This window comes from Culex pipiens, chromosome 2 (genome assembly GCF_016801865.2).
Source record: "Culex pipiens pallens isolate TS chromosome 2, TS_CPP_V2, whole genome shotgun sequence".
NCBI lineage: Eukaryota > Metazoa > Arthropoda > Insecta > Diptera > Culicidae > Culex > Culex pipiens.
In genome coordinates this window covers 195,978,863-195,993,073 of record NC_068938.1, presented here as the reverse complement: position 1 = coordinate 195,993,073, position 14,211 = coordinate 195,978,863, and the positions used below count along the sequence as shown (strand labels likewise).

The window sequence follows — 14,211 nt, the reverse complement described above, 5'->3', positions numbered from 1 at the left end:
GACAACTGGCCGGAAGAAGATGGCGCCGTCTGGGCCTCTGGTGGAGAATCCTGAAACAACGAGTGATGCCAGCGCGATCTGGTGGCGGGTGCGGAAGGTCACTTTTTACACTGATGGGGTGTGGAACTTTTCGTCGAATGGCGTTTCGTAGAATGGGAAGTTTCAATAAGTTTTTTTTACGAATAATAATTTTTTTTAATGGCTTCAAATATCTAATTGGGTACTAAAGCCCTATGTCAATTTATATGTACAACGGTAAAAAACACGATTTAAATCCATTTCTGATCACTTTTTTTCATTTTAATGCAAAAAAATATTGACAGGACAACATTTTTTCGATGGATCAACTATGGTCCCCTTGGAACGAGCTGTCAAGTAGGAGCTTTTCTGTCAAGAAGGACCGCGAGGTTAATTTTTCAAAATTGATTTAAAAATCTATTTTAAACTCTTAGTGGTCGTACAAAGGGTCATTGTCAGTGTTGAAAATCCGACGACTATGATTAATTTGGCGATTAATCGCTGCCTGTTACACCTCACGAATAAGACTGCTGAGAATAATCTTCATTCTCAAATTGCCACGACTAGCAGTCATTCATCAAGAGTGCAGACGATGATTGTAACAACCCATGACTGCTGGTGTTAAATGGGGAAAATTATAATCAGATCGCAGCAAGTTGACGACTAAACCCAATCATTCAAATTTTTATTCGTCTATGCCACAGCCAGCGATCAAGTGTCAGTCGGGAAAGAAACGATCAAAGCATACTCAGAGGGCCTTTCTTCAGGCAATCGTTATTCACTCGAAGTGATTTTTTTTCAATTTTGGTCATTGTACTCAGAAAAATAAGCTTTATCGTTGTAAACAATAATATCAGCAATCTAAGCTTCATTTTAGGACCCAATTGGAGAATTTGAGAATTTTAGAATTTTAGAATTTTAGAATTTTAGAATTTTAGAATTTTAGAATTTTAGAATTTTAGAATTTTAGAATTTTAAAATTTTAGAATTTTAGAATTTTAGAATTTTAGAATTTTAGAATTTTAGAATTTTAGAATTTTAGAATTTTAGAATTTTAGAATTTTAGAATTTTAGAATTTTAGAATTTTAGAATTTTAGAATTTTAGAATTTTAGAATTTTAGAATTTTAAAATTTTAGAATTTTAGAATTTTAGAATTTTAGAATTTTAGAATTTTAGAATTTTAGAATTTTAGAATTTTAGAATTTTAGAATTTTAGAATTTTAGAATTTTAGAATTTTAGAATTTTAGAATTTTAGAATTTTAGAATTTTAGAATTTTAGAATTTTAGAATTTTAGAATTTTAGAATTTTAGAATTTTAGAATTTTAGAATTTTAGAATTTTAGAATTTTAGAATTTTAGAATTTTAGAATTTTAGAATTTTAGAATTTTAGAATTTTAGAATTTTAGAATTTTAGAATTTAGAAAAAGACTATGTTATGGCGCTGTTTATTGATCTTAACACTTATTTTAACCAATTAAATCGCGGTCCTATACAATTTTATGGCAAAATATTAATCAGAACCAAGATCAGAACTATTTTAAAAAACTTAAGAATTTCCCGGGATTTCCCGGGAAATTGGCTGAAAATTTCCCGTTTCCCGGGAAAATGGTCGCTCTTCTTCCGAATCTTCGCCAAACGTAGGAGACTCATAAATATTTTGAGTCTAATTTTATTTATCTTTTACTAGAATTCTAGTGTCAGATTATTTTAATTTGATAAGTGCAGTGCTTCTTGGGACGCACAGTCCGGTTTTTTCGCGATAATTTTCGTCTCTTTTGTGTCGCTGTTTGTGTGCATTGGGTGATTGGTCATAATAATTAAATAATGCCTTCATAAGTGAAGTGCTTCTGGGGACGCGCAATCCTGTTTTCTCGCGATAATTTTCATCTCTTTTGTGTCGCTGTTTGTGTGCATGGGGTGATTGGTCATAATAATTAAATAATGCCTTCATAAGTGAAGTGCTTCTGGGGACGCGCAGTCCTGTTTTCTCGCGATAATTTTCGTCTCTTTTGTGTCGCTGTTTGTGTGCATGGGGTGATTGGTCATAATAATTAAATAATGCCTTCATAAGTGAAGTGCTTCTGGGGACGCGCAGTCCTGTTTTCTCGCGATAATTTTCGTCTCTTTTGTGTCGCTGTTTGTGTGCATGGGGTGATTGGTCATAATAATTAAATAATGCCTTCATAAGTGAAGTGCTTCTGGGGACGCGCAGTCCTGTTTTCTCGCGATAATTTTCGTCTCTTTTGAGTCGCTGTTTGTGTGCATGGGGTGATTGGTCATAATAATTAAATAATGCCTTCATAAGTGAAGTGCTTCTGGGGACGCGCAGTCCTGTTTTCTCGCGATAATTTTCGTCTCTTTTGTGTCGCTGTTTGTGTGCATGGGGTGATTGGTCATAATAATTCAATAATGCCTTCATAAGTGAAGTGCTTCTGGGGACGCGCAGTCCTGTTTTCTCGCGATAATTTTCATCTCTTTTGTGTCGCTGTTTGTGTGCATGGGGTGATTGGTCATAATAATTAAATAATGCCTTCATAAGTGAAGTGCTTCTGGGGACGCGCAGTCCTGTTTTCTCGCGATAATTTTCGTCTCTTTTGTGTCGCTGTTTGTGTGCATGGGGTGATTGGTCATAATAATTAAATAATGCCTTCATAAGTGAAGTGCTTCTGGGGACGCGCAGTCCTGTTTTCTCGCGATAATTTTCGTCTCTTTTGTGTCGCTGTTTGTGTGCATGGGGTGATTGGTCATAATAATTAAATAATGCCTTCATAAGTGAAGTGCTTCTGGGGACGCGCAGTCCTGTTTTCTCGCGATAATTTTCGTCTCTTTTGAGTCGCTGTTTGTGTGCATGGGGTGATTGGTCATAATAATTAAATAATGCCTTCATAAGTGAAGTGCTTCTGGGGACGCGCAGTCCTGTTTTCTCGCGATAATTTTCGTCTCTTTTGTGTCGCTGTTTGTGTGCATGGGGTGATTGGTCATAATAATTAAATAATGCCTTCATAAGTGAAGTGCTTCTGGGGACGCGCAGTCCTGTTTTCTCGCGATAATTTTCGTCTCTTTTGTGTCGCTGTTTGTGTGCATGGGGTGATTGGTCATAATAATTAAATAATGCCTTCATAAGTGAAGTGCTTCTGGGGACGCGCAGTCCTGTTTTCTCGCGATAATTTTCGTCTCTTTTGTGTCGCTGTTTGTGTGCATGGGGTGATTGGTCATAATAATTCAATAATGCCTTCATAAGTGAAGTGCTTCTGGGGACGCGCAGTCCTGTTTTCTCGCGATAATTTTCATCTCTTTTGTGTCGCTGTTTGTGTGCATGGGGTGATTGGTCATAATAATTCAATAATGCCTTCATAAGTGAAGTGCTTCTGGGGACGCGCAGTCCTGTTTTCTCGCGATAATTTTCGTCTCTTTTGTGTCGCTGTTTGTGTGCATTGGGTGATTGGTCATAATAATTAAATAATGCCTTCATAAGTGAAGTGCTTCTGGGGACGCGCAGTCCTGTTTTCTCGCGATAATTTTCGTCTCTTTTGTGTCGCTGTTTGTGTGCATGGGGTGATTGGTCATAATAATTAAATAATGCCTTCATAAGTGAAGTGCTTCTGGGGACGCGCAGTCCTGTTTTCTCGCGATAATTTTCGTCTCTTTTGAGTCGCTGTTTGTGTGCATGGGGTGATTGGTCATAATAATTAAATAATGCCTTCATAAGTGAAGTGCTTCTGGGGACGCGCAGTCCTGTTTTCTCGCGATAATTTTCGTCTCTTTTGTGTCGCTGTTTGTGTGCATGGGGTGATTGGTCATAATAATTCAATAATGCCTTCATAAGTGAAGTGCTTCTGGGGACGCGCAGTCCTGTTTTCTCGCGATAATTTTCATCTCTTTTGTGTCGCTGTTTGTGTGCATGGGGTGATTGGTCATAATAATTAAATAATGCCTTCATAAGTGAAGTGCTTCTGGGGACGCGCAGTCCTGTTTTCTCGCGATAATTTTCGTCTCTTTTGTGTCGCTGTTTGTGTGCATGGGGTGATTGGTCATAATAATTAAATAATGCCTTCATAAGTGAAGTGCTTCTGGGGACGTGCAGTCCTGTTTTCTCGCGATAATTTTCGTCTCTTTTGTGTCGCTGTTTGTGTGCATGGGGTGATTGGTCATAATAATTAAATAATGCCTTCATAAGTGAAGTGCTTCTGGGGACGCGCAGTCCTGTTTTCTCGCGATAATTTTCGTCTCTTTTGTGTCGCTGTTTGTGTGCATGGGGTGATTGGTCATAATAATTAAATAATGCCTTCATAAGTGAAGTGCTTCTGGGGACGCGCAGTCCTGTTTTCTCGCGATAATTTTCGTCTCTTTTGTGTCGCTGTTTGTGTGCATGGGGTGATTGGTCATAATAATTAAATAATGCCTTCATAAGTGAAGTGCTTCTGGGGACGCGCAGTCCTGTTTTCTCGCGATAATTTTTGTCTCTTTTGTGTCGCTGTTTGTGTGCATGGGGTGATTGGTCATAATAATTAAATAATGCCTTCATAAGTACAGTGCTTCTTGGGACGCACAGTCTGGTTTTTTCGCGATAATTTTCGTCGTAAATGATCGTAAAAAAATATTCCAACTTTCAGTTTTAGTATTAACCGAGGGGTGAGACACATGGCCTAATTAATTAAAAATAATCGTTTAGTTAATTAGAATTTACAACTAGTTGATTAGGATTATCGCTAATCAATTAGCGTATTCCTACCCTTCAAATGTTATCTTGGGCTGACGGATACACGTCAAAACATCAAAACAAAACAATCGTAAAGAAAACGTTTGGAAATCGAAGTGACCAACCTGGTTCGGAACAAAGTCTCCGTGTGGTCTTCTTCCGGCTGACCGCAGTCATGACTTCGAGATGTCAGAGGATACTTGCCCCGCCAGCATGGCATTAGCGTAGTTGTCGAGAGCCTCGTAGCCATCCTAACTCAAATATCGAAGCAAAACTCTCTAGGCAAGATGGCCAAACGCGGTGCACAGTCCGACCTGAACCACGGCAACTGAAACGATGAGGAGGAGGTGGGCTGATTTGTCCAGACGTCCGAGGATGAGCCGAAAAAACGCATCATTCCGGTAGATTCCGCGGGCAGCGGTGTATCGTCGTCGGTGTTTAAGTGCAATCAAGGGATTCGCCGGGGTGACGTAGACACCAGCGTTGAAACCTGCTGAGGGAGGAACCAGTCCGTTTTCGCTTCACAGTGACCTACGAATGGGACGGCGGCCAAGACGTCCGCGCGGAGAACCAGCATCTTTGCCACGACCGACCCGAGCAAGCAGGTCTTTTCCCGGGTTGGAAGCCCGCAGAAGGAGGACACAGCAGGTTCCGCCGGCAAGCACACCGGGGATAAGGAGTATGAGGCCAACGTGAAGACGCTTAACTTGGTCGTGGCCGCTTGAATTTCGGAGAAGGTCAAGGAGAATTCGGTGTGCAAGCTGACGCCGATCTTCAAGATCAGCAAGGTGGACACAAAGGAGCCAACGGCCGTAAAGCCGGCCGCTAGCGGACTCATGTTTGAAAGTGTCAAGCCAGCGACGACGACAAACACGGCCGAGGCAACGACTCCACCGGCAGACAAACCATTCAGCTTCGGATTTGGCTGGAAATTTCCACGACCGGAACGGGCTTCAGATTCCCCAACGTGGTCAAACCCACCGAGGACAGTAAGCCGGACGAAAAGGCTACCACCGATGACGACGAGGACGAATAATTCAAGGTGAAGTTCACGCCGGTCAAGGAAAAGGACAGCATCTTCTCCAAGCCGTGCAGTAGCTGTTGGTCACAGCCAACTGCAACTACTCGGACCGTGGCATCGGAACGCTGCACATCAAAAAGATGGACGGGAAGGTGCAGGTCCTGGAGACGAAGCCACCGCCGACGTCGGTGCTGCTGTGGGTCAAGACCGGCGAGGAGGCCGACGAGCTGTATGAAACGCTGCTGAAGCAAAAGCCCAACTAAGGGGTGGACATTTGTTGGAAAATTATTTAATGTTACACTAAATAACTCAAAATTTGAAAAAAAAAAAAAACAAATATGTTCTCCTGCAAAAAGCATCATTCGGACGTGGAGCCCGCGGTCATGCCACTGTCATGTGATCTCACGTTCACTTCTACGACGGGCAGCGCAGACGATGTCGCCTCCACCACACCAGCACATCGCTGCGGTACATCCGCCGGCCTTTAGATTAACGGGCGAGGGCAAATGTCGGTTGTTACCGGAACAGAATCGCAGCCGAGATCGCAACAGTAGAGTTTGAAACTAGCCGTTGGGGATGATAAGGATGATTGGACGCGGAAGACAAACCGACATCGGTGTTGGCGAATGCCAATCATGTCGGTCTACCGACGTCGAAAAAGGCGTCCATTTCGGAGCCGGAGTCCTGATAGCCCCGTCAATTAGGCCTTTCTTGGACTGGGCCCCGCTTACGGAAGAGAGACAGGCGGGAGTTTGGCCGCGGTAGTAGCTGTTGCACACTTGATCTGTTTCTCTTTCGAAAGCATTGGACCGTGCCGTGCCGGATCTTCTTTTTCATGGTTATGGGTTATCCATCGTTCCGATTCCTTTCCAGCGGCGTCCTAGACATCATGGCCGTGCCCTGCTTATCGATCCCATCGTCTAGCTTCCGCAACTGGCAGGCCTGCTGCCTCTTTCCGCGCTCCTCCTGCTCTCATTTGGCCAAAATCTTCAGAACATTCGCCTTCTTGTGCAGCACCAAATTGGTCGGTGTTGTGGACAGAAGAATTGTGCGAGGTGTCTCGCCCCTCGCACGCCGCTGGCTCACGAGTGCTGGCCAGACTATCACCCTGTGATGCGTGACAGCGCATAAATGTATGCTCGCAATCTGTCAGTTCTCATTTCGCCTATCGTAGTAAATACACGTATTTTAGTTCCTAACTAGTATTTTTATTTGTGTCTTGCGCGCCTAATCCGGTTCCGATACCGGGACAACCCTGACCACCTTCGTACCGCGCTCATACACAAAAGTGGCGACGAGTCCGGTGCTGTAGTGGAAACGTTCCACTCCAGTTAATCCACGCGAGGAGGAGCGAAACAAAATGGGCTCTTGTTCGGTCAATTTGCGATCGACCGGTTCTCCGCATGGTGGCCACGCGAACCTCCAGCTGGAGCAGCCAATGGATGGACCGTTTTCCGTCTGCTCGGGTCGTGTTCCACAGCAGCCAATATTCAACGGCGCCCCCGACCAACGCCAAGTGCGGGGATTCTTGTCCGCCGGCTCGGGGCACTTCGGAGCAAAACCGTCGTCGATTCATCTGCCGGGGACAGCTCTTCAGCACTCCGGCGCCGCAGCAAGTCCATCCCAGCTCTCCTCTGGCGAAATGATGATCCGCTTCTCGCAGCTGATGAAGCAATTGATCCAGCAGCAACTGCAGTTTCAGCAAGCGCTTTCGGCCATGCAAAGCGCGATGGCGGCCGCGCCATCTTCTCCCATCATCCAGCCTGTGCCCGAGCCACAGCAACAAGTTGAGGTTATGCCGTCCACCCGCTGCGACCAAGGGCCCTGTCACCTGTGCCAGTCCAGCGAACCTCACAGCAGCATTACCAGCAGCATCTCCACCTCGCAGCAGACCGTAAGCCAGGCTCCAGCATCGCCGAAGCGAGCCCCAGCAGCTTCCGAAGACGGTCCACGATCAGCAGGTGAGACGATCAGTGACGTCACCAGCGACGATCACCATCGCCGAATCATCGTCCATGTCCCCAAGCAAGACGGAGCGGACAGTTCCGGCCAGCGGTTCCAGCCCAAGCCTGCGAACCCGTTCAGCTGCCAGGTCACCGAAGCTCCAGCGTCGACCACAGCGAAGAACAGCACTTCCGTCGACGTCATCGGCCAGCCTCGGGGGCAGCTCGTCATCCGTCCGGCGTCGTATGCAGCATACGGTGCCGCCAAAGAGGAGCTCAGTCGGCAAAAGCAGTTCCCATCTTCAACGAGCAAGGTCGCAGCCAACGCGAATGGCTCCCTCATGCTGTGCATCATCAGCCGTGGACCGCGGCCAGATCAAGGTAAAATCGAAACGTTCATTGATCATCTTCCGCCTTGGCCGCCTCCAACGCCCGCGTTCTGCTCTCCCACACAAATCTTCAACAAAATTCGAGGAGGGAGAGAGGATGTGCAATCGGTTTCCAACGCAACGCGAACGCAAAAAGTTTGCCCTACCGGAAACGTCCGCTCACAACAACGAAACCGCGCTGAACCCGATCGTGTGGCATCACTGAACCAGCAGGATGTTCTGCAGCATCGCCGGTTCCAAGCTGCAGCCGCATCGTTTCCAGCATTTTCAACAGCGGAACAAGCTTCAACACCCCGTGCGCGTCCCCTGCCTCGCAGCTTCAACATCTATCCACGTCAGCATCAACATCTTCTCCGGCTTCACGGTTCCTAGCGAGTCCGTCGAAGTCATCCGTCACTCCGCAGCTGGTTCGCTCACCTTGGCGCTCATCCAGCGCATGATCGCTTGACAGGTTCGACTGCCGCCAGCTGACTTAAGAGGGGAGATGTTGTGGACAGAAGAATTGTGCGAGGTGTCTCGCCCCTCGCACGCCGCTGGCTCACGAGTGCTGGCCAGACTATCACCCTGTGATGCGTGACAGCGCATAAATGTATGCTCGCAATCTGTCAGTGCTATTGTTTATCATATTCATTCTCATTTCGCCTATCGTAGTAAATACACGTATTTTAGTTCCAAACTAGTATTTTTATTTGTGTCTTGCGCGCCTAATCCGGTTCCGATACCGGGACAACCCTGACCACCTTCGTACCGCGCTCATACACAAAAGTCGGATTTAGCAGGCCTCCAACGAGAGTTTGCTGCTGGTTGAGGCCATGCCGAAATCCATGCTCCGGCTGTGCCCGGAACCTGCCTGCACCGGATAAAACCGCACAACAGATTACTTTGTTAGTCTAGTGTTTTCCTGCGGTTCAGATCATTTTCAAGTTGTCAAAATGACTTTTCTCAACGACAAGATAACTTAATATGCGATGGGAATGGAATGTCAAATCAGCGCTAATCAATTAGCTGGTTGACGAAAATCAGCGCTAATTAATTAGTGTAAAACTGATTGATTAACTGTGTCCTGCCCCTAGGTATTAACTCATCAAACTATCGATTTTATGAAGAGTAAAGCGTCATTCATGTACTATTTTTGAAATTTGCTCGCGTTATCTAAATTGTAAAAACAGTAAAAATTTTCTGATAAGTCCAGCCCATAGCATTACTGCTCGGCTGGCACGCGTACGATAAAAATAAACCAATTTAAATAATCAATTATCTACACTGAAAATACGCCACCCTTTTTTTCCAAGTGCCCAAACACTTGAATGATTCAATTAATCCGCATCTTAGATCTAATTTGTTTGTGTTTAAATTTCAATCCAATCCCTTATTAAATTCAAGTGTTTTGGCGATTGACTTTTTGGTATTTTTTGACACCTTATTTTCATTTGGGTGGCTCAAACTTTTCAAGTGTTTTGCTCATGAATTTGCCCCACTGTGCTGAACTATTCAAAGTGATGAGCAAAACACTTGAAATTGATCTTGTTTTGATTTGAAATCCAGTTTCGCGAGAGCTTCGTCGGAATTTGCTTCGTTTCCTCATTTTAAAGTTTTGGAGGTCCGGTGTGTTCGTTTTTCACAGACCGCTTGAGTTCGCTGCCGCCATGTTCCAGTCCAGAAAATTGCCTTTGTGGTTTGTGACCGCGAAGATGAGCATCGCCACAAGGCTGTGTCCTCGGGCTCGGGCTCCATATGGCCAGCGGAAGGGCTTGGTCTCCCGGGCAGTTGCCAACTTTGATGATAAAGTTCCTTTCCGGACCTATTTGGTGAGTGGGGAGAGATTTTTTTTTTTGGGTTTTGGTTTGATTTTTGGATGTACATATTTTGTATGATTCACAGGAAGGATGCGAAAGAGCTGCAGATGCCGTACCAGGTAGGCGGTGCTAGTGAGAAGCAAGATTTGGATGCATTCAACTCAGGGGCCATGATATGCGTATCTCCGCCGGCACCGGTGCTTCACTCGCCGACGCTGAGAAACATCCCAGGAAGCAGTGGTGGCGAACAAACCGATCCCGACCAGGAAGAAAAAAATAACAATTTTTTTACACGCCAGGTTGATAGAAAATAAAAGAAGCCAAAACATTTCATTGCGCAACATCTTCTTTAATTAAAAACAAATCGAAATCCATTTCTATTACATGCAAACATGCATTGATTATAGAAAGAAAAGCCATTTAAAACCAATAAATATAATACAGTATTTCATGTGACACAACACGTCAAATTCAAGTGTTTTGCTATTGAATTGACAGCTAATTTTGTTGCCCAAAATTCAAGTGTTTTGCGATTGGTTTTTAAGTGCACTGTATAGCAGGGTCAGATCAAGGGTAGAACACTTGATTTAAAAGGGTCATTTTTGTTCAGTGTATCACTGAGCAAAACTTACACAGCTTAACGAAGTGTTCTACACATGATCTGGCCCTGCTGTACAAAGCACTCAAAAATCAATCGCAAAACACTTGAATTTTGGGCACCTTAGGATGCTGTCAATCCAACAGCACAACACTTGAATTTGATGTGTTGTGTCACATGAAAAACTACATTATATCTATTGGTTTTAAATGGGTTTTCCTTCTATAATCAATCCATGTTTGTGTGGAATAGAAAAGGATTTCGGTTTGTTTAAAAAAATAGATGAAGTTGCGTCATGAAATTAATTTGACAGCTTTTATTTTCTATCAACTTTGCTTGTCAAAATTGGAAATTTGTTTTTTTTGTTGTTGTTGAATTGTCTCTTCTTCCGGTTGTCTCTGCTCTTAGGATCGTCCTCCTGGTCAGGTTCGGGTTGTTCGTCACCACCGCTTTCTGCGGAGATGGAGGCCCCCGGGGAATCTTCTTGTTGATTCGGAACCGCGGTTGGTTCCATCGAATCAAACTGTGCCTTGACCATCCGAATGACGCATTGCTTGGCCCCTGGGTGGAATGCATGCGAATCTTGCTTCTCACCGCTTCTTGTCCTTACCGACACCGATTCTCCAGCGCCTGGCGGGTGTTTCTGCAGCTCTTTCGCATCATTCCTGCAAATCACACAATAAAACCAAAAATCAAATCAAAACAAAACCTCACAGAAAAATCTTTCTCCCACTCACCAAGTTCGTGAATCTCCGGAAAACCACCTCTATCGCCAAAGTTGGCCTCTTTCCGGGTCCGGGAGACCGAGCCCTTCAGCTGGCCATACGGATCCTGAGCCCGAGGACCCAGCCTTGAGGCGATGCTCGTCTTCGCGGCCACAAACCGGGCAGGCAATTTACTGGGCAGGAACATGGCGGCAGCGAACTCACGCGGTCATTCGGGCCTGCGAAAAACGAACACACCGGACCGCCAAAACGCAAATGAAGAAACGAAGCAAAGTCTGACGAAGCTGTCACGAAACTGCATTTCAAATCAAAACAAGATCAATTTCAAGTGTTTTCCTCATCACTTTGAATAGTTCAGCACAGTGGGGTAAATTCATGAGCAAAACACTTGAAAAGTTTGATCCACCCGAATGAAAATAAGGTGTCAAAAAATACCAAAAAGTCAATCGCTAAAACACTTGAATTTGATAATGGATTGGATTGAAATTCAAACACAAACAAATTAGATCTAAGAAGTGGCTTTATTGAATCATTCAAGTGTTTGGGCACTTGACTAAAAAGTGTGGCGTATTTTCAGTGTACGTCGGTGTCGGTGTTGGTACCACTGCGCGATTTTGAAATTTCGGGCGTTCACCATTCGAACGCCATTTTCGCTTAAAAAGCTGGATAGATCATTTGAAAAAAAAATCCTGAATTTTTATATCCTTGCAATATTTTGCTTTTAATTTACGCAGTATTTCTGAATACTGAACGTACTCGGTGACCGTCGTGACCGTATAATCCGTATTCGTCGAAACAAAATTCGACGAAAAGTACCAGTTTCCCCTCTCTGTGACTGACAACACTGCCAACCCTATTTTGCGCGCTCGCCGATTTAGATATCTTTTGACAGATACCGTCGTTATTTTTGTTTACCATCTGGCCTCCGCGGTTCCGCGGTTGAACGTTACAGTCCAGATTTTTAATTTATTCCAAGTGTTAAATGGATCAATTTTAATTTGTTGCGTAAAGTGTTCGAGAAAAAAAAAAATACCCGCTACAATGGAGAACCGACCGGACTATCTTACCCAGAAGCAGCTAAAGCCGCTGATGCCGGAGAACATGAGGAGCGAGCTGATGGCCGCCCTCAAGTCCCAGAACGTCCAGCACAACCGGTCCCGGTCCATTAGAAGTGAGTGGCATGACTTTAGTTTATTTTTTGGAAGTTTTGTCAAAATGATTCTCCCTTGTAGACCTGAAAAAGTTTAACTTTAGCTCACCGACGATTCCGGGCAGTCCAACTCCGGCCACGCCAACGCACAACGAAGAGGACAAACGGTCCCAGCTGCGGCTGCAGGCCATCCAGGAGATTCGAACCTCCGAGCTGAGCTACCTCAAGCAGTTGGACCTGCTGATCAATTACTTCGTGGCGCCTCTCAAGTCAAACGGGTTGATTCTTGAACGGGAGCACGGACAAATCTTTGGCCAGCTCGAGACCATCTACAATTTAAGCCAGGAGCTGCTGAAGAAGCTGGACGACGATCTGGACAACGTGGTGCGGGCTTTTATGAATTTGGGGCCGTTCTTCAAGCTTTATTCGGTTTATGCGTTCGACTATCGGAACTCGCTTTGCACGCTGCAGAATCTGATGCAGAAGAATGCGGCCATGAAGCGGTTCGTAACGAACGCCGAGTGTCGTCCGGAGGTTCAGACCAAGCTGATTTCGCTGTTGATTACGCCGATTCAACGTATTCCGAGGTACAAGTTACTGCTGCAGCAGGTTCTCCTGTACACGAGTCCGTCGGACGGATCATACAAACAACTGCAGGAGTCAATTCAGCTTGTCGAGCAATCCGTCTCGCATATTAACTCCGTCGTGGAGGACTTTGAAAATACCCAGCGATTGATAACGATTCAGAACTCGTTTACGAACAAATCGCTGGGAATTGTTAAACCTGGCAGGAAGATTCTCAAAGAAGGCGTCCTTCGAAAGCTGAAAACCGATGGAAGCACCTCGAAGAAGTATTGCATTCTGATGTCCGATTTGTTCATCTATTGCCGAATGCTCAAAGATCAGAATCATCTGTTCACGGAAAACGGGCTGGACTGTTGCTGCATTTTCCCTCTGAAAAAGTGCAAAGTTCTCGAAATGTTCAGCGGAAACTTCAAGATCAGCTGCAGCGGCGACGGGACAATCTTCTCCTCGGATAACCCAGAAGAGAGCCGAAGCTGGTATCAGACCGTCCGTGACGCCATCGAACTGCACGTCCAGTGTCGAAAGACACTACGCAAGCTATCCAGCAATCGGAAGCCGATGCGGTAATTTTACAAACTTCCAATCAAATTTCAACAAACTAAAAACATTCTCAAACCTTCCAGCAAAAAGCACATCCAACGCCTGGACCCCGAAGACGACTACCTGTGGCTGTTGCGCCGCAAAACGGCCAGTCCACAAAAATCCCCGAAGGCCCATCGCCCCGGTTCCTCGCTTTGGCCATTCCGGCAGCTAAACTGCCTCAAAGCGAACCGCTCCTTCCAGGACGAGTCGATGGTGACGGTGACGAGTCCCCTGCGGCGGCCCGAGTCGTTGCTGAATCAAAGGGCGGTGGAGGCGGCGGCGGCAGCTTCGCCGCAAAGCAATGAGCCGTACCAAAGGCGTATTGACGTGGCGGCACCGGGATCGAGCGGTGCACCGCAGGGAACAGGACGGAAGCAGGTGCACTTTCAGCTGCCGGCGTCGTATTATAAGCGGTATTGAGGGATTTGTTTTTTTTAAAGATTTCTGGTGTTGAATCTCGACGTTTTACTTATTTTATTGCAAACGTACTGAATTTTTTACAAACAATAATATATTCTTATGCATTTAATTCATATGAAAAGAACGTAGTATTTTTTTTATTTTTCAGAAATAAACAAAAAAATGGACAGTATAATTGTAATCACGTGAACAAAACATAACAAAAAAATCAAGCCTGATTTTAAAAAGCAGACTCGATTATCTGAAGCCCATTAAAAAATGTCACTACGGATAATCGAATT

The 14,211-nt window shown here is 45.0% G+C and overlaps 2 protein-coding genes and 1 pseudogene across 2 annotated transcripts; all 3 read left to right on the top strand.

Moving 5' to 3' along the window:
- The first annotated feature begins 4,649 nt into the window (after window positions 1-4,649).
- Window positions 4,650-6,033, top strand: LOC120415829 (nuclear pore complex protein Nup50-like; annotated as a pseudogene).
- Window positions 6,034-9,337: 3,304 nt separating this feature from the next.
- LOC120415826 (uncharacterized) lies at window positions 9,338-10,481 on the top strand. The gene is made up of 2 exons (XM_039577451.2): window positions 9,338-9,882; window positions 9,956-10,481. Exons 1-2 carry the CDS (start codon window positions 9,809-9,811, stop codon window positions 10,182-10,184), a joined length of 303 nt encoding a protein of 100 aa, XP_039433385.1. The 5' UTR covers window positions 9,338-9,808; the 3' UTR covers window positions 10,185-10,481.
- Window positions 10,482-12,106: 1,625 nt separating this feature from the next.
- On the top strand, window positions 12,107-14,075 carry LOC120415852 (putative protein tag-52). The gene is made up of 3 exons (XM_039577489.2): window positions 12,107-12,364; window positions 12,426-13,491; window positions 13,552-14,075. The coding sequence occupies exons 1-3, from the start codon at window positions 12,235-12,237 to the stop codon at window positions 13,928-13,930; spliced, it is 1,575 nt and encodes a 524-aa protein (XP_039433423.1). The 5' UTR covers window positions 12,107-12,234; the 3' UTR covers window positions 13,931-14,075.
- The last annotated feature ends 136 nt before the right edge of the window (window positions 14,076-14,211 follow it).

Excerpts from the sequence above, each read along its gene's own strand:
- LOC120415826 (XM_039577451.2), top strand. The coding sequence starts at position 9,809 with ATGGCCAGCGGAAGGGCTTGGTCTCCCGGGCAGTTGCCAACTTTGATG. Across the intron at positions 9,883-9,955 it reads TTCCTTTCCGGACCTATTTG|GAAGGATGCGAAAGAGCTGC; the intron begins GTGAGTGGGGAG and ends TATGATTCACAG.
- LOC120415852 (XM_039577489.2), top strand. The coding sequence starts at position 12,235 with ATGGAGAACCGACCGGACTATCTTACCCAGAAGCAGCTAAAGCCGCTG. Across the intron at positions 12,365-12,425 it reads CCGGTCCCGGTCCATTAGAA|ACCTGAAAAAGTTTAACTTT; the intron begins GTGAGTGGCATG and ends TCTCCCTTGTAG. Across the intron at positions 13,492-13,551 it reads AGCAATCGGAAGCCGATGCG|CAAAAAGCACATCCAACGCC; the intron begins GTAATTTTACAA and ends CAAACCTTCCAG.